Raw genomic sequence first — 27,082 nt, 5'->3', positions numbered from 1 at the left:
GCATCATCAAGTTTGCTGATGATACCAATGGTCATTATGGCCTTGTCAATGACAATGAGCTGGCACACAGAGAGGAGGCAGAGGGGCTTGTCAAATGGAGTGAGAACAGCAACCTGAGTCTCAACGTGGACAAGACAAAAGAGATGACTGTGGACTTTAGGAAGGCGCAGGTTGACCACTCCCCATTGCACATCAACGACTCTGCCGTGGAGAGAGTAAAGAGCCCTAAGTTTCTTGGTGTGCACATAGTGTACAACCTAATTTGACCCCACAACATCTGCTGCGCAGGTTGACTCTGTGGTTAAGAAGGAATATGGTGCATTGACCTTCATCAACCATAGGATTGAGTTTAGGAGCCGAGAGGTAATGTTACAGCTATATAGGACCCTGGTCAGATCCCACTTGGAGTACAGTGCTCAGTTCTGGTTGCCTCACTATAGGAAGGATGTGGAAATCACAGAAAGGGTGCAGAGGAGATTTACAAGGATGTTGCCTGGATTGGGGAGCATGCCTTATGAGAATAGGTTGAGTGAACTCGGCCTTTTTTCTTTGGAGTGACGGAGGATGAGAGGTGACCCGATAGAGGTGTATCAGATAATGAGAGGCACTGATTGTGTGGATAGTCAGAGGCTTTTTCCCAGGGCTGAAATGGTTAGAAACATAGAAACATAGAAAATAGGTGCAGGAGTAGGCCATTTGGCCCTTCCAGCCTGCACCGCCATTTATTATGATCATGGCTGATCATCCAACTCAGAACCCCGCCCCAGCCTTCCCTCCATACCCCCTGACCCCCGTAGCCACAAGGGCCATATCTAACTCCCTCTTAAATATAGCCAATGAACTGGCCTCAACTGTTTCCTGTGGCAGAGAATTCCACAGATTCACCACTCTCTGTGTGAAGAAGTTTTTCCTAATCTCGGTCCTAAAAGGCTTCCCCTTTATCCTCAAACTGTGACCCCTCGTTCTGGACTTCCCCAACATTGGGAACAATCTTCCTGCATCTAGCCTGTCCAATCCCTTTAGGATTTTATACATTTCAATCAGATCCCCCCTCAATCTTCTAAATTCCAACAAGTACAAGCCTAGTTCATCCAGTCTTTCTTCATATGAAAGTCCTGCCATCCCAGGAATCAATCTGGTGAACCTTCTTTGTACTCCCTCTATGGCAAGGATGTCTTTCCTCAGATTAGGGGACCAAAACTGCAGACAATACTCCAGGTGTGGTCTCACCAAGGCCTTGTACAACTGCAGTAGTACCTCCCTGCTTCTGTACTCAAATCCTCTCGCTATAAATGCCAGCATACCATTCGCCTTTTTCACCGCCTGCTGTACCTGCATGCCCATTTTCAATGACTGGTGTATAATGACACCCAAGTCTCTTTGCACCTCCCCTTTTCCTAATCGGCCACCATTCAGATAATAATCTGTTTTCCTATTTTTGCCACCAAAGTGGATAACTTCACATTTATCCACATTAAATTGCATCTGCCATGAATTTGCCCACTCACCCAACCTATCCAAGTCACTCTGCATCCTCTTAGCATCCTCCTCACAGCTAACACTGCCACCCAGCTTCGTGTCATCCGCAAACTTGGAGATGCTGCATTTAATTCCCTCATCCAAGTCATTAATATATATTGTAAACAACTGGGGTCCCAGCACTGAGCCTTGCGGTACCCCACTAGTCACCGCCTGCCATTCTGAAAAGGTCCCGTTTATTCCCACTCTTTGCTTCCTGTCTGCTAACCAATTCTCTATCCACATCAATACCTTATCCCCAATACCGTGTGCTTTAAGTTTGCACACTAATCTCCTGTGTGGGACCTTGTCAAAAGCCTTTTGAAAATCCAAATATACCACATCCACTGGTTCTCCCCTATCCACTCTACTAGTTACATCCTCAAAAAATTCTATGAGATTCGTCAGACATGATTTTCCTTTCACAAATCCATGCTGACTTTGTCCGATGATTTCACCGCTTTCCAAATGTGCTGTTATCACATCTTTGATAACTGACTCCAGCAGTTTCCCCACCACTGACGTTAGGCTAACTGGTCTATAATTCCCCGGTTTCTCTCTCCCTCCTTTTTTAAAAAGTGGGGTTACATTAGCCACCCTCCAATCCTCAGGAACTAGTCCAGAATCTAACGAGTTTTGAAAAATTATCACTAATGCATCCACTATTTCTTGGGCTACTTCCTTAAGCACTCTAGGATGCAGACCATCTGACCCTGGGGATTTATCTGCCTTCAATCCCTTCAATTTACCTAACACCACTTCCCTACTAACATGTATTTCGCTCAGTTCCTCCATCTCACTGGACCCTCTGTCCCCTACTATTTCTGGAAGATTATTTATGTCCTCCTTAGTGAAGACATAACCAAAGTAATTATTCAATTGGTCTGCCATGTCCTTGCTCCCCATAATCAATTCACCTGTTTCTGTCTGTAGGGGACCTACATTTGTCTTTACCAGTCTTTTCCTTTTTACATATCTATAAAAGCTTTTACAGTCAGTTTTTATGTTCCCTGCCAGTTTTCTCTCATAATCTTTTTTCCCCTTCCTAATTAAGCCCTTTGTCCTCCTCTGCTGAACTCTGAATTTCTCCCAGTCCTCAGGTGAGCCACTTTCTCTGGCTAATTTGTATGCTTCTTCTTTGGAATTGATACTATCCCTAATTTCTCTTGTCAGCCACGGGTGCACTACCTTCCTTGATTTATTCTTTTGCCAAACTGGGATGAACAATTGTTGTAGTTCATCCATGCAATCTTTAAATGCTTGCCATTGCATATCCACCGTCAATCCTTTAAGTGTCATTTGCCAGTCTATCTTAGCTAATTCATGTCTCATACCTTCAAAGTTACCCCTCTTTAAGTTCAGAACCTTTGTTTCTGAATTAACTATGTCAGTCTCCATCTTAATGAAGAATTCCACCATATTATGGTCACTCTTACCCAAGGGGCCTCTCACAACAAGATTGCTAATTAACCCTTCCTCATTGCTCAAGCGGGCACAGTTTTAAGGTGTTTGGAAGTAGGTACAGAGGAGATGTCAGGGCGTAGGTTTTTTACGCAGAGAGTTGTGAGTGCGTGGAATGGGCTGCCGGCAACGGTGGTGGAGGCGGATACGATAGGGTCTTTTAAGAGACTCCTGGACAGGTACATGGAGCTCAGAAAAATAGAGGGCTATGGGTAAGCTGAGGTAATTTCACAGGTAAGGACATGTTCAGCACAACTTTGTGGGCTGAAGGGCCTGTATTGTGCTGCGGGTTTTCAATGTAACATCTCCTAAGTAGCCTCGTCTACACTTTGAGCAGCTTGAGGCGTGCAAGGGTGCCTGCCTCCATTCTAACAACAGGATCACCATCGAGAGTGTCCTGTCTGGCTACATCACTGTGTGGCACGGAAGCTGTGAGGTGTCAGATTGCAAGACCCTACAGAGGACAGTCAAACTGCTGAGGGGTCCATCGGGGTCTCCTCCCCCGTATACGCCACATTTGCCAACAGCGATCGTGAAGAAAGGCCCAAAGCATTGTTGAGGATCCCTACCACCTATCTCACAATCTCTTTGACCCACTACCATCAGGAAGCCTGGACTGCCAGACTGTGAGACTAGTGTATACTTTGCCGTGAACAAAGTCCCATCACTAGGACAATGAGCTGTTTACTATTTGCTGGGCACTACAGGCATTTTGAATTATAATTCATTAACTTATTTATGGTAATATTTTGGTTTATGTGCTATGAGTAATATGTGTTTTGTGGGTGCACCATGGTCCAGAGGAACATTGGTTCATTTGGTTGTATACATGTATAGTCAGATGAACTTAAACATGAACTTGAAAACTGCTCCCAATACTTCAAGTGCAGTCTGACCAGTGCCTTATAAAGCCTCAGCATAACATCCTTGCTCTTATATTCCAGTCCTCTCGAAACGGATGCTAACATTGGCCACAGAGCCCAATTAATTGGTTACCCAATTAATCAGCAGTTTGTATTGAAAATGATTAGAAAGTTTTCAGTATTTATTTTTGCAACTTTTAAACCTTACCTTTACAAAGAAATTCTCTGTCAATCTGAAAAGGATTTCCAGCAATGGCACCACTAGGAATTAAAATAGCAATTCTAATGAATCAATAGTTTTCTGTTCTTAATTGATCCTAAAGTACTGATGCACAAATTTATTCTGCGATGATCAGTGAATTGACATACTCAGACATCCCAACTCTCCTGGAAGTTCCGGGAGCCTCCCACATATGAATAGTGGCTCCCTGATGCCCGCAAATTATATACAATATCACAGAAATCAATTGTTTTGGAGTGAGTGAGAGAAAGCGAGAGAGCGTGCGAGAGCAAGCAAGCAAGAGTGCAAGAGAGAGCGAGAGAGAAAGCAAGCGAGGGAGTGTGTGAGCGAGAGAAAGAGAGCGCGAGAGTGAGAGAGAAAGCGAGAGCGCGAGAGAGAAAGCAAGCGAGAGAGTGATCGAGAGAGAAAGCACGCGAGAGTGTGAGAGAGAAAGCAAACGAGAGCGTGAGAGACCACGAGAGAGAGAGAGCGCACCATGGCAGAGTGTTCCAAAAAAAAGAAAATATAAAACGTACGTCACCCCAGACTACACTAAAGTGTACCCCTGCCTAATAGGGGTCAAAAATAATGACAGTGTTGCTCGCTGCACTGTTTGCAACAGTGACTTTTCTATTGCCCATGGTGAGTTAAGACTGTAAAAGACATGTTGAGGTGAGTTTAACGGGTGTCATTCGTTCATTAGCATTGCTAACGTTATTTAAACTAGCTGGCTAGCTGCTAAGGAGCTACTCTATTGCAGACATCCCACCTCTCCCGGAAGTCTCCCGCAAATTGATGGTGCTACCTCCCTGAAATCAGTTTTTGCAGGGTGGGATGTCTGCGTACTATAGGTGGATTAGAGCATTGAAAAATGCAGCCCGCAGATGCTGTGCTTAATCCTTTAACCTTCTCTAAGATCAACCCAATCCTCCTCTCCCACAAAATGATTAAGATGATTTACTACTCTAGAAGGGCCCTGGAGATAAAAAGATACAGCACCTTCCCAATGGTAGAACATTGGTTCTTCTCCTAACTTCGTCCAGTCTCTCAGCGTCACGAGACAAGGCAACGGCATAGCTACAAATATAGAAAACATTTCTAGTGAACAAGGTTCAGCAGCAGGTTAACCTCGCAAGTTTTCAACAATGATTAAATCAGAATAATTTCATATTTATTTGAACTTTACTGCAATGGTCAATATTTTGGCATTGAATTAAAGAATTTCCACTGAAACATTTTCAACATCTTTTAGGCTATTTCACAGCACTTTAAAGCCAATGCATTTCTTTGACTACTGTCTTCCTGCAGCAGTTCAGTAACAGGTGATGGTCTTTTAATCTATTTCTAGAAGGGTTGTTTCAGAGATTACTGTCAACCAGAACGCATGAAGAATTTATGTCCATCTAATAAATCATTCTCTCTCTCTCCCCCTCCCGCCTCATTATAGCAGAGCTTTTTAAACTTAGCATTAAAATACTTCAGATCATGATCTGAAATTTCCGTTTATTGTTCCTCCGGACCCAGCTTTAAATTTGCACCATCATCATTTCCAACATTTAATAACTCCTGCCTTTTACCCTACCCAAGAATTCTTTGTCTGTTCTTCCCACCACTTTCTCTTTCTAAGTAACCTAACTTTTGTCTTCTCTTTGGTTTTTGCCAGATTTGATGAAAGACCTTCAACTTATTTCTCTCTCTACTCAATGCCAAAGTTTCTAGATGTAAACTTGCTACCACACATAATCTCCAGCCATTTTTATTATTGCACCACAACTGCAAAGGATCTCCAAGATGCATCAAGGCCTTCTATTTAAGTTAAAAACTTAATCTGACCAGAATTTAAATCAACATGAAAATAATCCCAATTAAAAGCAGTTACTTGTAAATTGTGTGATAAATTTAGAGTTCTTCATTCTGATGTGTTAACAAGTCAAAATAAAATTTCACCCTACAATTTTGCTTTAAGCTTATCTCTATTTTTTCTCTGGTCCAATCTTTTACTTTAATTCTGAAAATGACACATTTCCTCACAAAACAGTTTCCAAATTGGAAATAAAAACTGGCTTTTATCATCACTAATTCTCACTTATTTATACTTCAACATAGAGAACATCTCAGTGAGAACCGTACATTTAAATAGCGCTTTAAATGAAGTAATATATCCTAACATGTTTCACAGGAACATCAGCAAACGTAAAACAAGTACTGAGAAAAGGTGCTGGGAAAGGTCAACATCAGGGTTTCAAAAGGAGCATCTTAAATAAATAAAGGAGATTTGAAAAAAAATTGCAGAGATGCTTAGGAAGCAAATTCCAGAGGTTTGGGCCTGGGTGTCTCATGCCTCTGAACAACAGAATTGGGAAAACGGACCAATGTGTAAGAGGCTGGAGCAGGAAGTGAAGAGCAGTAAAGAAGGTTTAAGAGAGAGGGAAGGCAAGGCCACAAAGGAAAGGGATGAGAGTTTTGAAACCACAGTAATTTGCACACTATGGTTCAAAAAATCACTGCCTTCAGCAAATTAAAACCTTTCAAAACCTTACTTTGCAAACCTTCTGATTAATCCATGGTAACAGTTAGCATTTGAACGTTATATTTAAAAGCCTAAGCCCATCAAGCAAAGAGCTGTGGTAAATTTTGTGACTTTACCTCTGCAAGTAAACATAACCTGATAAAAAAAATTAGAGAGCATGTGACCTCCATTTAACACGAATGAAAACAGGATCACCTCAGCAGCCAGTGACTCCATCGGACTGGTTGGGCCCTCTGCATGTGAGTATAACCAGGAAATAGGATGTCAATCTCTCTGGAAGACAACAGGTTTATAGTTATAACCATGGAACAGAAAGTATTCTAATAATGCAGGAAAAGAGTCACAGATATTCATTTAAACGATACTTTTCACAAAGAATGTGATTTGACCAGGTTGTCTAAAAGTGATGCAGATCACAAGACGTCTTGATATTTGATCCAGAGGCCATGCATCCAGCACTGGCAGCTCCCACAGACACTTAAAACCATGGAAGTGGACTTAAATAGTTGTTTTTTTTTAAAAAAAGCTACTTTTAATTAAGGGAAGTGGGGTGGAGATACGTCTCTATCAAAGGAGGTGTAAGGCCCCCCCTCCCTCTGCTAGCCTGCAGGTCACCCTTGGGAAATGTGTAGCCCCTGCTTAGGCCCCTTGATCAGGGTCGGAGGAAGCCGTGGGAACAGGTGGTAGATGGTCATATGAGCAGCTGGAGCACATCACAATTCCTGGTTATGTGACAATCTCTGAAGATAATGGCTGGGATCACCCGTCTTGCAAAGGCACTGCCCAGAAGGCGGCTATGGTGTAACACTCCTCTAGAAAAATTTGCCAAGAACATTCATGGTCAAGGCCATACAGGGACCATTTTTGTTATGCCAGCTATGGCTGATCATAAAGCTGAGGGGAATTAGGGTTATGGAGAAAAAGCAGGTAGGTGGAGTCGAGTCCATGGCCAGATCAGCCATGATCTTACTGAATGGTGGAGCAGGCTTGAGGGCCCAGATGGCTGACTCCTGCTCCTATTTCTTATGACATGAAATCCATTCAGCCCGTCATCTGAGCAAATTACAGAACGCCCCTGAAATTAAAGGTCAGTGCTGGGGCAGTGCAGAGGGTCAGGTGCACCCATATCTTAGCCAAATCTTCTCCCGTATTTTTCTGCTGCTGTGTGCAAACGAAGAAGGAGTGCACAGAAGGTTTACAAGAACGTTGTCAAGGCTTGAGGACATAGGGAGAGCTTGGGCAGTCTAGGACTGTATTACTTGGATTGTGGGAAACTGCGGGGTGACCTTATAGAGATGTATAAAATCATGAGGGGCATACATAGGGTTAATACACACAGTCTTCTTATCACCAGGGAAAGGAAATCAAGAATTAGACAGCACTGATTTAAAAGGCAGCAGATGGGTAAGTTCTTCACACAGGGTTGTGTCAGAGAATACTATCAGCCAGCATACAGGAAGAATTTACATCCATTTAATGAACCATTCTCTGTCTCTTTCTCCCCCCCCCCCCCCCCCCCCACCATATCTATCTATATTACAATCACAACATTTAAAAGACCTTTGCAGAAAGACATGGGTGAAACCCTTAGAGGGTTTTGGCCTTCATCAATCGTAGCATTGACATTAGAGGTTGGAGTGTTATGTAGCAGTTGTACAAGGCATTGGTGAGGACATATTTGGAATATTGTGTTCGGTTTTGGTCATCCTGCTACAGGAACATAACCATTAAACCAGAAAGCGTGCACAGGAGGTTAACGAGGATGTTGCCCAGACTCGAGGGCATGAGTTCTGGAGAGAGGTTGAGCACATTGAGACTTTTTTTGATTGAAGCGAAGGAGAATGAGTGGTGATCTGGGAGGTCTATAAAATGATGAGGGGTAAAGATAGGGGCAAATTTCCTTTTTTTTTTTTTAAAAACAGCTGTGTGAAACAACCATTGCTCGGAGCAGGACTCTTTTACATGGCCTGAAACTGCATGGTACTTTGAATGTTTTATGTGCACACCAAACAAACACAAACAGCAATTCATAACACCAATTGAGAGGTGACTTGATAGAGGTGTACAAGATAATGAGAGGCATTGATCATGTGGATAGTCAGAGGCTTTTTCCCAGGGCTGAAATGGCTAGCACAAGAGGGCATAGTTTTAAGGTGCTTGGAAGTAGGTACAGAGAAGATATCAGGGGTAAGTTTTTCTAGGCAGAGAGTGGTGAGGGCGTGGAATGGGTTGCCAGTGGCGGTGGTGGAGGCGGAAACAATAGGGTCTTTTAAGAGACTCCTGGGTGGCTACATGGAGTTTAGAAAAATAGAGGGCTATGGGTAAAGCCTAGGTAGTTCTAAGGTAGGGACATGTTCGGCACAGTTTTGTGGGCCGAAGGGCTTATCTTGTGCTGTAGGTTTTTCATGTTTCTAATAAATGACATCAGGCAGTCAAAATAACTAATAGGCACAATGGTAAAAGTGAAATGTTTGAATAGATGGCCTTGACGTTCAGCAGGCTGCTGGTTTATTAACAAACAGCTTTCGACTTCCATTCTGTGTTTATTGTTACAATTTGTAAGTGTTGTACTTGAAACACCGATAATGTAAATATGTTGAAGCTCTAAAGTGTTTCAAAGTAAAAGTTGTGGTACGTTTATTCTTTAGAAAATGTATGGATTATATCCATTAACACATAATTTACAGGATAAATTACACAGTATTTCACAATTATATTAACATAGATTTCAAAATTATATTGACATTTTATAAAATAAATTTCCAGCTGCATGGCAACAAGGGCTATGTGCATGGCAGCATTTCAGTTACTGTGCGGCTACACACCCACACAGCTTAGAGGGAACAGTAGGTAAGGGTGAATGTGCACAGTATTTTTCCCAGTGTTAGGAAATCAAGAACAAGTGACTTGAGATTAAGATCAGAGGGAAGATTGAGCAGGAACCTGAGGGACAAGTTTTTCACCTTGAGTGTGCTCAGTATGAGTTGCCAGAGGAAGTGTGAGGCATTAACAACATTCAACAGATACTTGGACAAGTACATGTATAGGAAAGGTTTTAAGGCGAAGGAGACTAGCTTAGGAGGGAATCTTGGTTAGCATTGACCAGTTGAGCTGACGGGTCTGGGTCTGGGTCTGTTTGACTCCATGACCATGTTTTCCCAGTCCCTTCACAACCAAGAGAAAATTGGCAGACACTGGAAATCCAGAGTGACACATACAAAATACTGGAGGAACTCAGCAGACCAGGCAGCATCTATGGAAAAAAAAGTACAGTGGATATTTTAGGCTGAAACCCTTCAAAAGGACTGGAGAAGAAAAGCTGAGGAGTAGATTTGAAAGGTGGGTGGGAAGGGAGAGAGAAATGACAGGCGATAGGTGAAACTTGGTGGGGGGGAGATGAAGCAAAGAGCTGGGAAGTTGATTGGTGGAAGAGGCAGACGGCCATGGAAGAAAGGAGAAAAGGGGGTGGGAGGAGCACCAGAGGGAGGCAATGGGCGGGCAAGGAGATAACATGAGAGAGGGACAAAGGGATGGGAAATGGTGGGGGGTGGGGTTGCTGGAGGCATTACTGGAAATTTGGGAAATCAGTGTTCATGCCATCAGGTTGGAGGCTACTCAAATGGAAAATAAGGTGTTGCTCCTCCAACCTAACATCATGCCAGTGGAGGAGGCCATGGATGGACATATTGGAAAGGGAATGCAAACAACTACCATCTCCGCTCAAACTGCAGGAGGGCAAAGAGAGGGCTGTCTATAGCTGTAGAACCAGATTCCAATTAGTGCACAGGAGGGCGCGTCCACATCCTCAGCACACATGCGATTAATAACAGCAGATTGGTAAAGTGTCATTCTCTGCTTGTTGCTGAAAAATCAACACAAAGGCAGAAAACAACAGGAAAATCCCAGATTTTACTTGGATTACTAACATTTTCCATACTGAAGCTAGCAGCGATCCTGTCTAACATGTCATAGTGTTTCAGTGACAGCAGAAAATAAGCTCCCATTTTAGATGATTTAATAGAGTCTTTGAATGATTATAACAGTGTTGGACAGAGTGAAGAACTTACACAGCAGCCCTCTCCACCATTGTTTTAATCAGCAAGTGCAGGTGGCCCATCAGAACAGAGATTTCATCTCGCAGCCAAATTCTCAAATCAGTCGCCGTCTGAAAAAAAAAAAGGTTTGTTGCATACAGTTAATTACAGCTTAAAGTTGCAAAACTGCCCAAAATCAAGCAGGATTCTGATACACAGATGTACAGAAATATACACACACCAACTGTGAGCAAGTGCTGGTCTTTAGAGGATCTTGGGATCTGCTGCAGTAATATGGTGTCCTTTTGTTCCCGGAAGTACCTTGGCATGTCAGCAAGAGATAGCTAACTTGGCCTGACATGGGAACTCACTGACAAAAGTGAAAAACGTAGGAAAGTGCTTGCATATGTATGCAGAAATTTAAAATATTAACCTAGGTTTATATACTTCAATCCATTAATTATTTCGTGAATTAAGTAATTAGGATCAGACAACTCAGCCACACAAACCAAGATGGTCTTCAAATGTGAAGCATGGTCTTTGTAAGATGAACTTAGCTCAGTTCATGTGCCTTAGATCGCCTCAGAACTCCTGGGATATGGATGGAAAGACAAGGTCTCAAATAAATCATGTTTATGCCTCAGGTAGAGCACTGGAATCAGTTCTACACAACATTCCTTTAGGAAAAGGGTCTTCAAAAGTGTGCAGCTCTACTACAAAATCAGACCATAGATTAAAAAAAACAGTGGGATTATTTTCCTTAGTGAGGTTTAGATTGAATAAATACTGTGCGTATTATAGGGCATGAGAGCATAGAAATACATCATGTGACTTCTGATACACTGTTGTGTCGGATACTGGCATATGACTGTTGTTTGAAGAAGCAGCAACACCAAAGAGACTGCACCACACCAGTTGATAAAACGACACATAATGAAGGTAATTGGCAAGAACATAACCAGCTTATGAGTTGGAAATTCCTCAGTATAGCATAGGAATTGAACTTGCCTGATCGTTTCTGCTCCGACCAGTGTGCAATTTGCCCGCGGGTTCTCCGATCAGATCCTGAAATTAAAAAAAACAGTATTTCAACAATATATTAAAAACCCTTATCATGTCTGATGATAGTTAGAGAATGACTTTATAGTTACAAAATGGATAATGGTCAGAGACTAGATGATCTGCAGGATGTTGGTTATAAATTTACTACAGATTGGGGTGGCATGGTAGTGTAGTGGTTGGCACAACACTTTACAGTACAGGTGACCTGGGTTCAATTCCTGCTGCAGCCTGTAAGGAGTTTGTACGTTCTCCCCGGAATCACATGGGATTTCTCCGGGTGCTCCAGTTTCCTCCCACAGACCAAAGAAGTATTGGTTGGTAGGTTAATTGGTCATTGTAAGTTGTCCCATGATTAGGCTGGGGTTAAATCGAGGTATTGCTGGGTGGCGTGGCTTGAAGGGCCAAAAAGGCCTATTCCACACTGTTATCTCAATAAATAAATAAAATCTCCCAGAGGTTGGTCAAGCAGTTAAACAAGATCTAATAGACAGCTCATTTTACACATGAACTCATTAGTATATCAAATTAAAATATATTTAATATTTTGTTGACATTTGTTCAAGTCAATAGATAGCACTGTGACGGTGATGCCAATGCTCCTGGTAATTAGACTGGGAAAATCGGATTTCCACGGATGCTCAGGACAGGAATTTCTACAAAGGCTCAGCAAGTCAAGACTCACATTTCTTATGTTGGCTTGGAATTCCATAGAATCCTCCCAGATATAGAATTAAATCTGCAATGGTTACAAGTAACCTGGCATGGGCAAGTTATCTAAAGTGAAAGGGATTCCCAAATGGCTACCAGATTTTCCTTGAAGTACAGTCATCAGTTCTGTGACAATTAAATCATCGATTCAAAGATCTGCATTTGCCAAAGGTTTTTTTAACTTTTCATGACAGGCTCCAAGGGTTTAAAGAATTATTCTGGATTCGTTATCACAAATCCTCAGTTTTGGTCACATGGGCCTGAAGACATTAGTAGAGTTCCTTCAAAATCTCTGCAGAAGTTCCTCAGGGCAGTGTCCTTGGCCCAACTATCTTCAGCTACTCCATCGATAATCCTTCCTTCATTCACAAGGTCAGAAGTAGGTATGTGCACTGATTATTGCTCTATATTCAGCACTGTTTACAAATCCTTAGATAACAAAGTGGTTTACATCCAAAAGGATTAAGACTTGGACAACAGCCAAGCATACGAGGCATGTAACTATCAAGCTATAAAGTGTCAAGCAACAATTACTGCATATCCAACAAGAGAAAATCCAGCAATCACTACCTGACTATTAATGGCAATGCCATTGCTGAATTCCTCTACTATTGGGGGGAGAGGTGGGGGACGGTTATTATTGACCAAGTGTTAGGAGGCTGGATCAGGAATCCAATCGCAGACCCAGTACTGTGCACACAGTGATATTAATTGAGTAACAAAACTCGAGGTGCAAACAAAGTCAGCAACAAAGTTCAGGCAGAGATCAAAACATCCAGAGAAATCCAAAACCCAGAATTGGGAAATTTATTCAGTATAAGATAGTACATAGATATTATTGGACACCAACTAGACTCTACAAAATAGGGATTGTTGATAATAATTTAGGCTGGAAATGTAAAAATGAGGTGGGCAAATATTTTCACTTGATTTGGGAGTGTTCCATGGTTCGTCCATTTTGGTATAAAGTTCTTGATTTGTTGGGGAATTGGTCGGGTTCCACACTGCCCTTGTGCCCACAGCTTTGTCTCCTGGGTGATAGGACAATGATATCTAATGTAAACAATGACAAATTTACTACTTTAAAGGTGGGTCTCATCACAGTTGCAAGAATTATATTGCAAAACTGGAAAAAACCCAGATGTCCCACTGTGAAGGAATAAACTGAGGAAATGATTAAGATTTCATCATATGAACACATGTTGGGAAGAATTAACAGTGAGGGAAAAGTACAAGACGCACAGGATCAATTTTGTTTGTATGTTAATTTAAACTTAAGTTAGAACTTCTTTCTGTTTCTAAGTTTTATTTGTTTTCCTGTCATGGGATGGCTGTGTAAATATGCTGTATTGTATCTGCTTTATGATACGCTGTGCTGCTTTGTAAAATAAGAATAAATAATAATAAAAATTTGAATTATGAAAAAAACAGAATTGGGAAACAGGCAGAGTCGATATTCAGACAGACAGAGTACAGATACAAATGCTGGAAAGGCTCAGGAAAACTCACTGGCGCAATCTGGCCACAAACAGGTGAAAACACAGGGCTGAAATACACTGAGCAATAAACAGAGAGGCAGATGATAGGTGGATCACAATGAGACAGAAGTGGCAGCAAAACAGGTAATAATGAGAAACAGGTGAGAGACAGAGTACTCAGTAATACAGGGGCCAGGGTAGAGCAGGAGAGGGGACAGGAGCACATAGGGCATGAAAACAAACAAGAGCACATGGCAATACAGAATGATGGCTACGGGGAAAAACACACAAAAAGATAAACTGGAGGTACTGACACCAAGATAGAAAGAAATTTGTATTGCCATATACACAATGTGGCTACCAAGAGCAGGCAAGAGGCTAGGAATTCTGCAGTGAGTAACTCACTTTCCTAACTTCCCCAAGTCTGCCCACTACTTACCTACAAGGCTCAAGTTAGGAGTGTGATGGAATATCCTCTGCTAGTCTAGATGGGTGCAGCTCAACACTCTACAGGATGTAGCAGCCACTTGATAGGCAGCTTCTCCACAATCAGTCACTCACTGCATCACCAACACACTGTAGCAGCAGTTTTCACCACAGCATTTCACCAAAACTCCTGAGACACCACCTTGTGAACCCACAAGCTCGACCAGCCAGAAGGGCAGGAGCACCTGACCATCTGGAGGTTGCCCTCCCAGCGATTTCAAGTCACCATTGTGATTTGAAAATATAATCGCTGTTCCTTCACCACCACTGGGTTAAAAACCTGGAGCACGCAATGCTCTGTAACAACATCACGGGTATGCTGCATTGGTTCAAGAAGGAAGTGCTCCACCACTTCCTCAAGGGGAAGGAGGGGCAGGCAATTAATGCTGACTTGGCCTGTGAATGCACACTTTCCTGAATGAATTAAAAACAAATCACAGCTTACAACTGTGTGCGGGGACCAGTAAATAAACTCATCAAAAAGGCCGGATCCCTCCTTGGCTACAACCAGGGCTCTTTCGAGTTAGTGGTGGAGAGGAGGTCACTAAACAAGCTGTTAATCCATTACGGACGATCAGGCACATCCTCTCCATGACCTACTGAATAAGCGGCGGAGCACCCATTCGAACAGACTTACTCAGCTCCGCTGTCACAGGATTGTTACAGAAGATCTTTCATACCAAACGCAATAAGCATATACAACAGTTCATCTCTGTGCAACAGGAGAACACACATCATAGTACAGTAGTGTCTGTTCTATTATTTCGTACATTATTATTGCACATTGGTAAATTATTATTCTGTATTTTAGTATTAGTTAAGTCTGCACACTATTAAGTGTATTATTAAATGATGCTGCTGTAATGAAAGAATTTCCCACTTGGGATCAATAAAGTATTTATTATTATTATTACTATTCTACTAATCGTGATGGGAGATGGCAAAGAGCATCATCAGAAGCATTTTCTTTACAGTCGAGGGGATAGAATAATAGCAATCAAGCCAAGGACATGGAAGGTGATAGTTGGGGACTAACTGGGGACCTTAGCAGAACTGGGGAAAGAATTTATGGTAAATAAAGGGCTCTCGCTGTGAAAAGGTGACACCTCTCTGTCCCTTGTTTGGGAGAGAGAGAGAGCCTGTGGCATGTCGAATTGTCGGGTGAACAATTACTCTGTTGTACTACAGATCATGGCCTCTCTTTGGGGGCTTTGCTGTTGCTTGGTGGGTGGTGGTGCTGATGCTTTTTGCTGAAATAAGTGGGGGAGGGTTGATCCTTTGCTGCTGTTTGTGCATGGGACAGCAGAGAAGGGGGTTTGGAGTTCTAATGCTGTCATTCATCCTTTGGGGTACTCTTCTGTTTTTGTCGATGTTTGTGAAGAGTAAAAATTTCAGGTTGTATACTATATACATTCTCTGATATTAAGTAGAACTTACCTGACAGTTTACCAGTGTTGGCCTAGGAAGACCAGGAAAGCTCGATATTGACTAACCCAACCAACGTGGTCCAAGATTCCATGCCCAGGAAATGCATCACCTATGCACCCCTAATGTGGAAATTACATTGGAATGCAAGGGAGACTCATACATAGAGGTGCCCAGTCACAATCCCAGAGCCCAGATGATCATTATATTTCACTCCAGACAAAATGTCATTGATGAAAAATAGTGCTATGTGCTTGAACTTTTAGTAAGTGGTTTTGTTGAATAACATTAAAGCCAAGTAAATGGAACAGTTTTTAGTCATTTTGGGACATATTCATAATGAAATTATTTAATAATTAACCTTGCATTAAATCACATCGCTTAATTATTATAGTTAATTAATAATTATTAAAGCATCTGACCTATTCAGAGAATAGTGAACCAAAGGAATTAACAAAAACTTGCCCAATTTGCTTGACAGTAGTTATAAATTCAGTGCTAGAATTCTTAGCAATAGATTTTATGGGAACTTCACCTACAATTAAACTATTCAAATAAGCATGAGAAGCTAATCAAGATTTCTCTATCGTTAAAAGTCAGTCACCATGAGCTACATTATCCATCGAAGGCCTCTTTTGGAAAGGATTAATGGCAGTTCTACTTGGTAACAGATTTGTTGACCTGTGTGGCAACTCCTATCCCAATCAGTGGTTTGTCAGTAAGACTGTTATCAGTACAGAAGTGCTAACTCTTCCGTTTGCCCATACTTATTCTTGTGTGTAACGCCCTGTTTAAGATTTTACTGCTAATGTTCTGGGGTATTTCATGTGCTGGTTTTCTGTAGAAGCAGTGTGTTCGGCTGGTAGTGTTTGGGTTACCGTTAAGGATAAGGGTTGCTTAGGAATGTTGTGTCATCCAATCAGGATGGTGGAACTAGGGGAACGTTCTAGAGAACACTGGGGGAGAAGTTTTGTAATGGACACTGAGGTGGGTCGAGGTCTTTTTTGGCGGGAAATAGAAGAGTGTAGACGCCCAAGAGAACCAACCGCAGGATTCGACCCAGCAGAAGTGTCCAATTCGATGGAGCCCAAGAGGGTGAATTCTACCAGGGATTGGCGAATGAGAGTTGGCGCGGTGAGTACATCAGACACAATGGCTTTTGGAACATTTGAGCTCTAACCTGTGCACATTTGACTGTTTAATTATGGTGGGTCCGTTTGCTTTTTCTTCCTTTTCTTTAATAATTCTTTGGTTAAATTAACATTCATAAATATACTTTCTTTATAATTGTACACAGTGTACGGTCTGTTATTTCTTCCCCACAACTGATTGCATGGGAGCAGTAAGTTACACAGTACTCATACAGATCAGGGTTCAGGTGGGCGAGACATCCCAACCTCACGGGTTTGGCGGCACCCAAATCATATCGACTGTTGACGTATGGAGTCTGAGAAAGGTGGTTTTCCCACCGCTGAGTGTAGCAGCTGTTAGCGAGGAGCTAACCAGCTGCATTTCTAGAGATGCCCAGCAAAAAGGGGTTTCATTTGCAGATACAAGTTTCAAAAAGTATGTTGTTAAAGTAATTATTTTAGGAAAAATTTACAAACGCAAAGTTGAGTTTATTGTAATAACTCTCCCCACCACTGGAAGTATCTACAGGAAGCACTGTCTCAAGAAAGCAGCGTTTATTATAAAAAGTCCCCACCATCTGCGCCATGCCATCTTTTCACAACTACCATCGAGCAGGAGGTACAGAAACCTGAAATCCCACACTGCCAGGTTCAAGAACAGCAACTTCCTTCAACCAATTGGCTCTGAATCAATGAGCAAAACCCTAATCATTAAGTTCAGCAAAACTGTGACCACTTTGTGAGCATTTTGACCACTAAAATCGACATTTTTTAAATTGTGTTCTTTCCTTTAAAAGTTGTGTATATTTTATGCTTTTCCTGTGAATGCTGGCTGTATGATTCTACGCGTCTGTGATGTGGCAGCAATTAAATTTTCAGTGCTCTCACGTACTTGCAATATGGCAACGAACTCAACTTTGACTTGATGCACAAGTACAGGTAAGATAAAAATCTTACTTGTAACAGTATCGCAGGCACATAGCATCAGGTACCCAGCATTCACAAGAAAATAAAACTAAAGATAAATGATGCTAAATTTTAATAATCAATTAGAACAAAAAAAGGTCCATAGACTCAAAGGGTTCTGCTGCTGTTGGAAATCTTGGGCAACACACACACCAATTACTGGAGGAACTCAGCAAGTCAGGCAGCATCTATGGAAGGGAATAAACAGTGAACATCTTGGGCTGAAACTCCTCCCTTCCTTTCCAGTCTTGGCCTGAAATGTCCACTGTTTATTCCCCTCCATAGAGGCTGCCTGACTTGCTGAGTTTCTCCAGCATTTTGTGTCCATTGCAGTGCAAAGTGGTCAAGGCGTTGCCATACTGAGATTGTAATTGGAGCTGTGTGGGTTGGTTTGATCACCTCCAAAATGATTTCTGACTCCTGTGGGTGTTGAACCAGACAGAATCTGGACATTAGTAGAAGTAACCTGGCTTATAAATTCTAGCTGCACTTCAAATAGTCCAAATAGTCCTATATCCAAATAGTCCTGTGAAGATCAATTCATTGAATCCTTTTTTAAAAGGATTACTGAACTTTGAACAGATTAATTTTGTGGTCATCTCACCTTCAGTCTTCGTTCGTGGGCAGTATGAATGTCCTCGTCTCCTTCCTTAATAAGGAAAGCACCTTTGCTCCATTCTTCATGAATCTGAAAATAGTTTGAAATCAAAAGTTTTAAGCACAAATTATAAAGTGCAATTTGTACCAAAATTATTCCCATTCCTCTTTGTCAAAATGGGAGACTTTCAGTAGTAATGGTGCTTATTATCTTTAAGAAAACAAATTCTGCACTTACAGTTCTGTAGTATCTAATTTAACATAGAACCTGATATTCAAAAATGTTACATATTTGTCTCTTAAATTATAAGTAATTTTTTCGAGTGGAATAGAACTAGCCATTTCATTATTCCAACGATCCATACTTAAATACGAATCAGATTTCCAAGAAACTGCTATAGTCTTCTTAGCTACTGCCAATGCAATTTTTATAAATTCTTTCTGATATTTATTCAATTTAAGTTTCGGTTTTATCCCTTCAATATCACCTAATAGAAATAATAAAGGGTTATGTGGAAGTTGAGTTCCAGTAATTTGTTCCAATAAGATTCTTAAATTTATCCAAAAGGGTTGAATTTTAAAACAAGACCAAGTAGAATGTAAAAAAGTACCAATTTCTTGATTACACTGAAAACATTTATCAGATAGATTTGAATATTTGGTGCCCTTATTTACAAAAGATAGGATGGCATATTTAAGTGCTCCGATAAAGACTTTGGTCACTTGGGGAAAGTAACGAATAATTATACCAAATTTATTTTGAATCCCATGGAGCATGTGGAAACCTTCCAATACCCAGGCGGTTCTTTTTTTTTTCTCTTTCTTTCTTTTTTCTTTCTTTCTTTTTAGGTAGGACTTTATATGGGGGGGGGGAGGGTAGATTCTATTTTTTCATGTATTCCTTTTGAAAATTCAATAAAAATTATATTACAAAAAAAAACATAGACACATAGAAACAAGGCCCTTCGGCCCACAATGTTGTGCCGGCCATTAAACTACTCTAGAAGCTGCCTAGAATTTCCCTACCACATAGCCCTCTATTTTACTAAGCTCCATGTACCTATCTAAGAGGCTCTTACAAGACCCCATTGTATCCGCCTCCACCACTGTCGCCGGCAGTGCATTCCACGCACCCACCACTCTGTGTGAAAAACTTACCCCTGACATCCCCTCTATACCTAGGTTTAAATATAAAAGATGAGACTTTCTCCTCGGATCTTAAGTGGGGATTCAGAACTGGTGCACAGACTTTTGAAGGTTGTTAATAACTAAATGAGAAAATGTTTGCAATAACAAAGATAATCAGCAGAGAAAACACACAGATTTAAGGTAACTGGAATAAATGAAGGGAGAACCTTTTAAAGCAGTATATTGCAGTACTCTGAAATATGCTGCTTGTATAAGTGGTAGAAGATGATTTAATGGTAACTTTCAAAGAGCACTGAATATATACTTGGACACATTAAAATGTCTAGGACAAAACAGGAAGGACTAGGTGTTTTGCTCTCCCAAAGAAGCTTGGTGGGGCATTCCTTTGGAGTATGATTCTATGGCTATTTGCTAACACCTTTCTGTGAATTATTGATTCAAGTCTCAGGATTGTTCGACGTCATTTCCTATACTCAAGTGTAAAGGAGAATGAAATAATTGTTACTCTGGATCTGATGCAGCACAAAGTAAAAACACAAAAGGGTCCCAGCATTGTCTGTAAGGAGCTTGCATGTCTTCCCCAACTGCACGGTGCTGTGTTCAGACTGAGAAGTAGGAGTTTGTTCTCTAAGGTCTGTGAGACAATAGTGCTGAATCCAGAAGCAGCATTCTGACTTAAGTGTGCCTGTTTTCTAAGTGTGACAGGGCCAGGTTGCTGACAGATGCTTTGGCATCTGTCGTACAGTGGTTCTGTTAGTAAACATATTGATGAGTGTCCCGTGTGGCAGGAATGGAGTTTTCATTACGTGCCAACATCAGCCGTTCAAAGCACTTCATGACAATTGGCGTCAGTGCCATCAGGCAATAGTCACTCAGTTCTGAAGGTGTAGAGTTCTTTGGTACAGGGATAATGGTAGATGATTTGAAGCATGTGGTGACGGCAGCCTGGATAAGTGAAGTGTTGAAGATGTCCATGACGACGTCAGTGAGCAGGTGTGCACACGCTGTGGGTACTCGGCCTGGAAGCCTTATGGGGTTTGACCCTCTGCAGAGTCCTTCTCACGTCTAATAATGTCAATTAATTAATATGAACTCATTGACATAATTAATTAACAGAAATGTTAATTAAGATTAGTGATAAGCATACCTCCAGTTGAGGGTCTTTTTGTGTGTTTCCCCCTAGCTGTCAGTCTGTGGTTTTGTATTGGCACGTGCTCCTGTCCCTTCTCCTGCTCTAGTCTGGCCCCTGTATTACTGAGTACTCCGTCTCTCATTATTACCTGTATTGCTGCCACCTGTGTCTCACTGTGATCCACCTATCATCTGCCTCTCTGTTTAATGCTCAGTGTATTTCAGTCCTGTGTTTTCACCTCTTTGTTGCCAGATCGTGTCAGTTCATTTTCCTGAGGCTTTCCAGTATTCATAGCTGTACTCTGTCTGTTTCCCGATTCTGGTTTTTGGATTTCTCTGGATGTTTTGATCTCTGTCTGAACTTTGACACCGACTTTGTTTGCACCTTGGGATCGTACTCCGTCTGTCTGAATATCCACTCTGCGCGTTTCCTGATTCTGGTTTTTGGATTTCTCTGGATGTTTTGATCTCTGTCTGAACTTTGACACTGACTTTGTTTGTACTTCGGGATTTGTTACTCAATTAATATCACTGTGTGCACAGTACTGGGTCTGCAATTGGATCCCTGCTCCTTTGTCCTGACAAAACTTATAAAATATTCTAATCAATGATAAAGATAGAACAAGGGATTCACCAAATAAGAGTATGATTAGAACCAAAGTTGATGCAGAAGTTGTGTATCAATAAGGATGTCTCAAACATGCACAAAAATGCAAATGTCGATGTCAATGTACAAAAGACCGATCAAAAATCATTTTGGATTTGTGACCAAACTTAGTAAAATTGAATAGCAAGGTATTTCATCAGACCTGGACTGAGAATGTGTAGTCTCTAAGACTTTACGGTAGACCATCCTTCCTTGGACATCCACTGTACATATTCATTGGTCATAAGAAAAATCAACATTGAGCTTACAAATTTCCCCATGTGGATACACGCTTCCTACAATTCTTTCACCCCATAGCTCATATGGTTTAAGCTGTACGTACAACTGTAATGGAAGTACCGAAAACGTTTAAACCTTTAAGCATTTATCAGAACCAGTCTGCTGCCCGGACTAGGGAGCAGCCTTATGAAGACAGGCTGAGCAAGCCAGACTGTTGCCCTTTGGGGCAAAGGAGGATGAGAGCTGACCTGACAGAGCAATGCAAGAGGATGAGGCATTGATAAAGCGGGTAGCCAGAGATTCCCCCCTCCCCCCCCCGGGTGGGAATGGCTAATACCAGGAGGAAAGTATGGGGGATGTCAGAGGTAGGATTTGTTTTGTACAGAGTGGTGGGGGTGTGGAACATGCTACCGGGGTGGTGGTAGAGGAAGATACATCAAGGGCATTCAAGAAACTCTTAGATAGGCAGGTGGATGATAGGAAAATGGAAGGTTATGCAGGAGGGAAGGGTTAGGTTGATCTTGGAGAAGGTTAAAAGGTCGGCACAATATTATGTGCCAAATGACATGCACTGTGCTGTAATGTTCTATGTCCATTAGTCCTGCCTTGTACAGACTGTGTTGTGAACTAAACTGACCTCCCGTAGCATTGCTCAAGGATTAAGCCGAGACACTGGTTTGCCCATTTTAAAACCCAAGGTATTACACACTGAATAATGTCAGGAAGTAAATATTATTATTTGAAATGGGAATTGCTAAAACAGAACCCAGACAGATAATGAAGGAGACTTTCTACCTGTGTGGTCCCTAGTACAGGATTCTGCTACCCATTTAAAACAAGAATTGCTAGAAGAAAGCAAAACTCCACCCAACTCCATGATGGAATTGCTTAATCATTAGACCTTTTTATTATGCACTAGTTCAGTCACTAGGATACAGAATATAGCTGAAGGAAGGTAAACCTTTTTTACCTTGTCCATTCCACTCAGAATTTGATCCAGTTCTGATTTTGTGAGCAGCCCGGCCTTCTCCAATGCCTTGGCATAAGCCTTGCTTCCTTGAATATCCGCAGCCCACATTCGTTGATCATAGGAAACAGAAGCATTAAACTTCTCCATAATTGGATCAATGCTTCCTACAAATCTTCCACCCCATAGTTTAGTACCCTAAAGATACAAAATGCTTTATTACGACTCACTTGCAAAACAGAAGCAAATTAAGTGAACAAGTTATTCAACCAAGTCATGGATTTTTCCACCATTTTAGCTGAAGCCTGAATGCCAGTTAATTACTGCAACAAGGGGCAAATTAAAATGAGTAACTTATTACACTTATTTTAAAAACAAAAGTCTACACTTTTCCCATTACTTTCAGAACCTTTGTGAAATAATTTGGAATCGCCATTTCTTATGTTACAAAAAAAAACACACTTTATTAGCCGTGATCCACTTTGGAACAACCCAACACATTGAAAGATAACATGCTTACAAGATTGTGTTTTATAGAGGGAGTCAGAATCTACACGAAGTGTGTGTTGTGCAGCTCTCCGATTCATGTTACAGAGTAAATGCGGACGATACATTCGGATCAGGATTCCTTCGTCGCTCTGGTAAATTTTAAACAAGGGGTACAGAATAACCTGCAACCAGTCCACTGGCGTATCACTGGGAATTGTGTACACCTGAGCATGCACACTTCTTGCTTCTTTCTTGCCTAAAACTACATTTTGCAGTGGAAGATATGTAACTTGCATATGAATTAAGCAAAGTTAGTATTATGTGTATGCCACTGGAGCCCTACAGAAGAGTACATAAATATAGAACAGGGAATCAGGAGTCTCTGCTTTTCTCATTACTTTCAGTAACATTCTCCAATGATTTCAAATCATCATTTCTAATGTTGCAATATTACACTCTCATATAAGCATTACTATCACATAAGGAAGGTATTTAACTGTATCGCTAAATAAGTTAATTAAATAATTATTTTGTAATAGTTGGATAAATGGCTTTATTCAGTTACATCGGGCATTAGTGAGACCACATCTGCAAAACTGCATACAGCATCAGTCTTCCTAGATCATGCACTGGAAGAAATTCAAACATCACTTGGCTAATGCGTGGAGTGGATCGGTTAGGCCTGTGCGTGTTGGGAGTTTAGAAGTCAAAAGGTGACTTGACCGAAAACTACAAGACCCTGGTGGATCTTGACAGCATGGAAACGAAGAGGAAGTTTAAGACCAAAGGGTCTTGGCTGGAAACTGTGTGTGTGTGTGTGTGTGTGTGTGTGTGTGTGTGTGTGTGTGTGTGTGTGTGTGTGTGTGTGTGTGTGTGTGTGTGTGTGTGTGTGTTGTAGCACTCCTCCCCTTCCCTCTCTTCCATGGGCTTCTACCCTTTCCTCTCAGACTCTCCCTTTTCCAGCCCTGTACCTCTTTCACCAATCGACTTCCCAGCTCTTTACTTGACCCCTTTCCTCTCCCGGTTCCACCTATCACCTACCACCTTGTACTTCTTCCTCCCCTCCCCCACCTTCTTGCTCTAACTTCTCATCTTTTTTTTTCCCCAGTCCCAATGAAGGGCCCCGGCTGGAAAAGTCGACTGTACTTTTTTTCCCATAGATGCTGCCTGGCCCGCTGAGTTCCTCCAGCATTTTTGTGTATGTTTCCAGGATTTCACTGTTCAGTGTGCATCTAGGTGACAGAACAGGCTCGAAACGTCGACTGTACTTTTTTTCCCTACAGCGGCTGCCTGGCCTGCTGAGTTCCTCCAGCGTTTTGTGTGTGGTGCTTGGATTTCCAGCGTCTGCAGATTTTCTCTTGTCAAGGGACCAAGTGATTACTCTCTGCTCCTAGTGTGTACTCACCACCTAATCCGACAATAGTCTGCAGCTTCTCGGTAATTTAAAAAAAACACGCGTTACAACATATTGGAATGTCCCATTACCCAATCCCCTTCTGTGGTGTAATTGTATGAAACATTCACATCCTTGAACGGCCGGCGAAAGGCAGGAACAAAAATACTAAAACAGAGCACAATTCTGGAACCTGCGTGCAATTTGCATTTGTTTTGCCCCGGGTCAAAAAACACTATTGTGGAATAAAGCAGGAGAGTTTAAATTTAAACGCGTCTTCGGCACAGGAGGCGATCCATTCTGACATAAACCAATGATGCAAGCTTTGACGGAAGAGTGAAAATAGGGAAACGATATTAGCATGAGCGTTCACCATGTGCACACCTGCTGACACTCTCGCCGAACAGTTGAGACAACCCTTCCAGGTGATGTTTGCGCTGGCGAGCCTGTCTTGCAGTGTTCACAGTCCCCAGTATAACAGTCGCACAACGCTGGAGGAACTCAGCAGGTCAGTCAGCATCTATGGAAATGAATAAACAGTCGACGTTTGGGGCCGAGACCCCTTTTCAGGAGATACCCACCTGTGCTGTGCCGGGACAGCTTCCCACGAGTCCGTACCGTCCTGGGACAGAGCTCGGCAGAGCAGAAAACAGAAAACCGAAAAACAAAAGAGCAACGGGGCATATGAACTTAAAAAATGAATTATTCTTACTGCGCCTACTGAAGTTTTGGTCCTTACACTGAACAGTTTAGGAAAATACTTCACCTCTGGCGTGGCCATTCCTAGTGCCGAACTTCAAGGTGTCCGGGGAGGTGGAGGTAGCCGAAGGAATCCGCGTCCTGCCTGTGGAATAAGCAAGCGTCAGATCAGACACCACTCAAAACAGGTTCGGTAGCCTCGCCGATCTTTGGACGGACGGATACTCGTCAAGTACAGTACTCGTACCAGGTATCAGCAGACAACTCTGCTCCGGTCAGATCGATTTCAGCCTAGAACGCCCTAGTGCCAGGAAGCGGAACAAACGACCATCAACAGAGGTTGCTGGGATTCGTAGTCCTGACTGGACGCACTGATTGGAGACTGGCGTGTCGTGTGGGTACTACCTTCTCCCCGCCGGGGCAAGTGCCCTTGCTAATGGGTACCTCCTTGCGCTGTTGTGCTGTGTGCGCTTACTGAGCTCCGCGCCGGTAGCAATGTGAGCCGCACGCAGGAGAGCCAACTGGTATAAAAGCTGCTCACACTTAATGCCAGGAGGTGGAGCTGGTTAATTATTGTCACGTGTAACGAGGTACAGTGGAAAGCTGTGCCTACTGTTCATGCACAGTAGAACAAGGCAAAACTGTAGCAGAATAAAGACCCAAGGGAAAAAATCCACAACGTATTTAAGTTTTTTGTTTCTGTACATTCCCATTATTATTGATGAAGTATTGGATCTTAGGGCGACTTAATGAACTAATCAGGGTATTTGCACTTCTGTGATGTAAATTCCAGGAATACTGCGCACTACACTACCTTTTACTCTCTTTCCAGTCTTGCTAAAGGCCATTCTACCCAAAACATTAACCCTGGCTTTCCACAGATGTTATCTGACTTACTGAGCATTCCCTGCATCTCCTATTTTTGCCGCAGTCAGCAGTACTTCTGGGCCATGCTAATCTTTTTCCTGCTAACCCCATCACCGTGGAACAAGAGAAAAGCACAACGGTGCAGCTCTGGAGCTGCTGCCTCGGGCTCCAGTGACCCCGGTTTGATTCCAACCTCCGCTGGTGTGTGTGTGTGTGGTGTGTGTGTGTGTGGGTGTGTGTGCAGATTGCACGTTCTCTCTGTGACTGTGCGGGTTTCCCCCAGGGTGCTCCAACTTCAAGGCCCGCGATTCAAAGATTTAAAATACATTTGTTATCAAGGAACGTGTAAATTACACAACCTTGAGATTGGTCCGCTCACAGGCAGCCACAAAGCAAGACACCCGAAAGAACCCAATTAAAGAAAAAATAATAAAAGAACAACACACGGAGCCCAAGAGGAAAAAAGACACAAATCATGCAAACAATTGAAGTAGACAACAACACTCTGAACCAAACAAAGGCCTCAGATCCGAACCCCAGAGCAGCATGGAGTAGGCCCAAAGCCTCTCTTTTCAGTTCATCATACTATGCCAGACATCCCACTACTCCAGGAAGTTCCGGGAGTCTCCCGCATATTAATAGTGGCTCCCTGATGCCCGCAAATTATATACAATATCCCGGAAATCAATTTTTTTGAGAGCGAGAGAGAGAAAGCAAACGAGAGTGCGAGCGCGAGAGTGACCACAAGAGAGAGAGAGAGCGCAAGAGAGAGAGAGAAAGCAAAAGACAGCGAGAGAGAGAGAGAAAGCAAGAGAGAGAGAGCGCAAGAGAGAGAGAGAGGGCACGAGAGCGACCATGAGAGAGAGAGAGAGCAAGAGCGACCATGAGAGAGAGAGCGAGAGCACGCCATGGCAGAGTGTTCCAAAAAAAGAAAATATTTAAGTGTACGTCACCCCAGATTACACTGGTGTACCCCTGCCTAACAGGGGTCAAAAATAATGACAGTGTTGCTCGCTTTGCAAC

The 27,082-nt window shown here is 42.2% G+C and overlaps 1 protein-coding gene across 3 annotated transcripts in view; it reads right to left on the bottom strand.

Moving 5' to 3' along the window:
• Positions 1-25,685, bottom strand: part of asl (argininosuccinate lyase) — a 55,770-nt gene extending 30,085 nt beyond the window's left edge. The window contains exons 1-9 of one of the 3 annotated variants that reach the window (XM_072243641.1): positions 25,440-25,685; positions 25,206-25,337; positions 22,615-22,809; positions 18,486-18,569; positions 11,635-11,691; positions 10,660-10,757; positions 6,788-6,865; positions 5,062-5,139; positions 4,051-4,103 (exon numbers count right to left, since the gene is read on the bottom strand). In XM_072243641.1, coding sequence (XP_072099742.1) covers positions 4,051-4,103; positions 5,062-5,139; positions 6,788-6,865; positions 10,660-10,757; positions 11,635-11,691; positions 18,486-18,569; positions 22,615-22,809; positions 25,206-25,274 — 712 coding nt within the window. In that variant the 5' untranslated portion in view covers positions 25,275-25,337; positions 25,440-25,685. Of the gene's footprint in view, positions 1-4,050; positions 4,104-5,061; positions 5,140-6,787; positions 6,866-10,659; positions 10,758-11,634; positions 11,692-18,485; positions 18,570-22,614; positions 22,810-24,877; positions 25,183-25,205; positions 25,338-25,439 lie in introns of those variants that run through there. The other 2 variants (XM_072243642.1, XM_072243643.1) reach the window with 2 other exon arrangements.
• Between the last annotated feature and the right edge of the window lie 1,397 nt (positions 25,686-27,082).

Source organism: Mobula birostris, chromosome 25 (assembly GCF_030028105.1).
Source record: "Mobula birostris isolate sMobBir1 chromosome 25, sMobBir1.hap1, whole genome shotgun sequence".
NCBI lineage: Eukaryota > Metazoa > Chordata > Chondrichthyes > Myliobatiformes > Myliobatidae > Mobula > Mobula birostris.
This window is presented reverse-complemented; position numbering and strand designations above follow the sequence as displayed.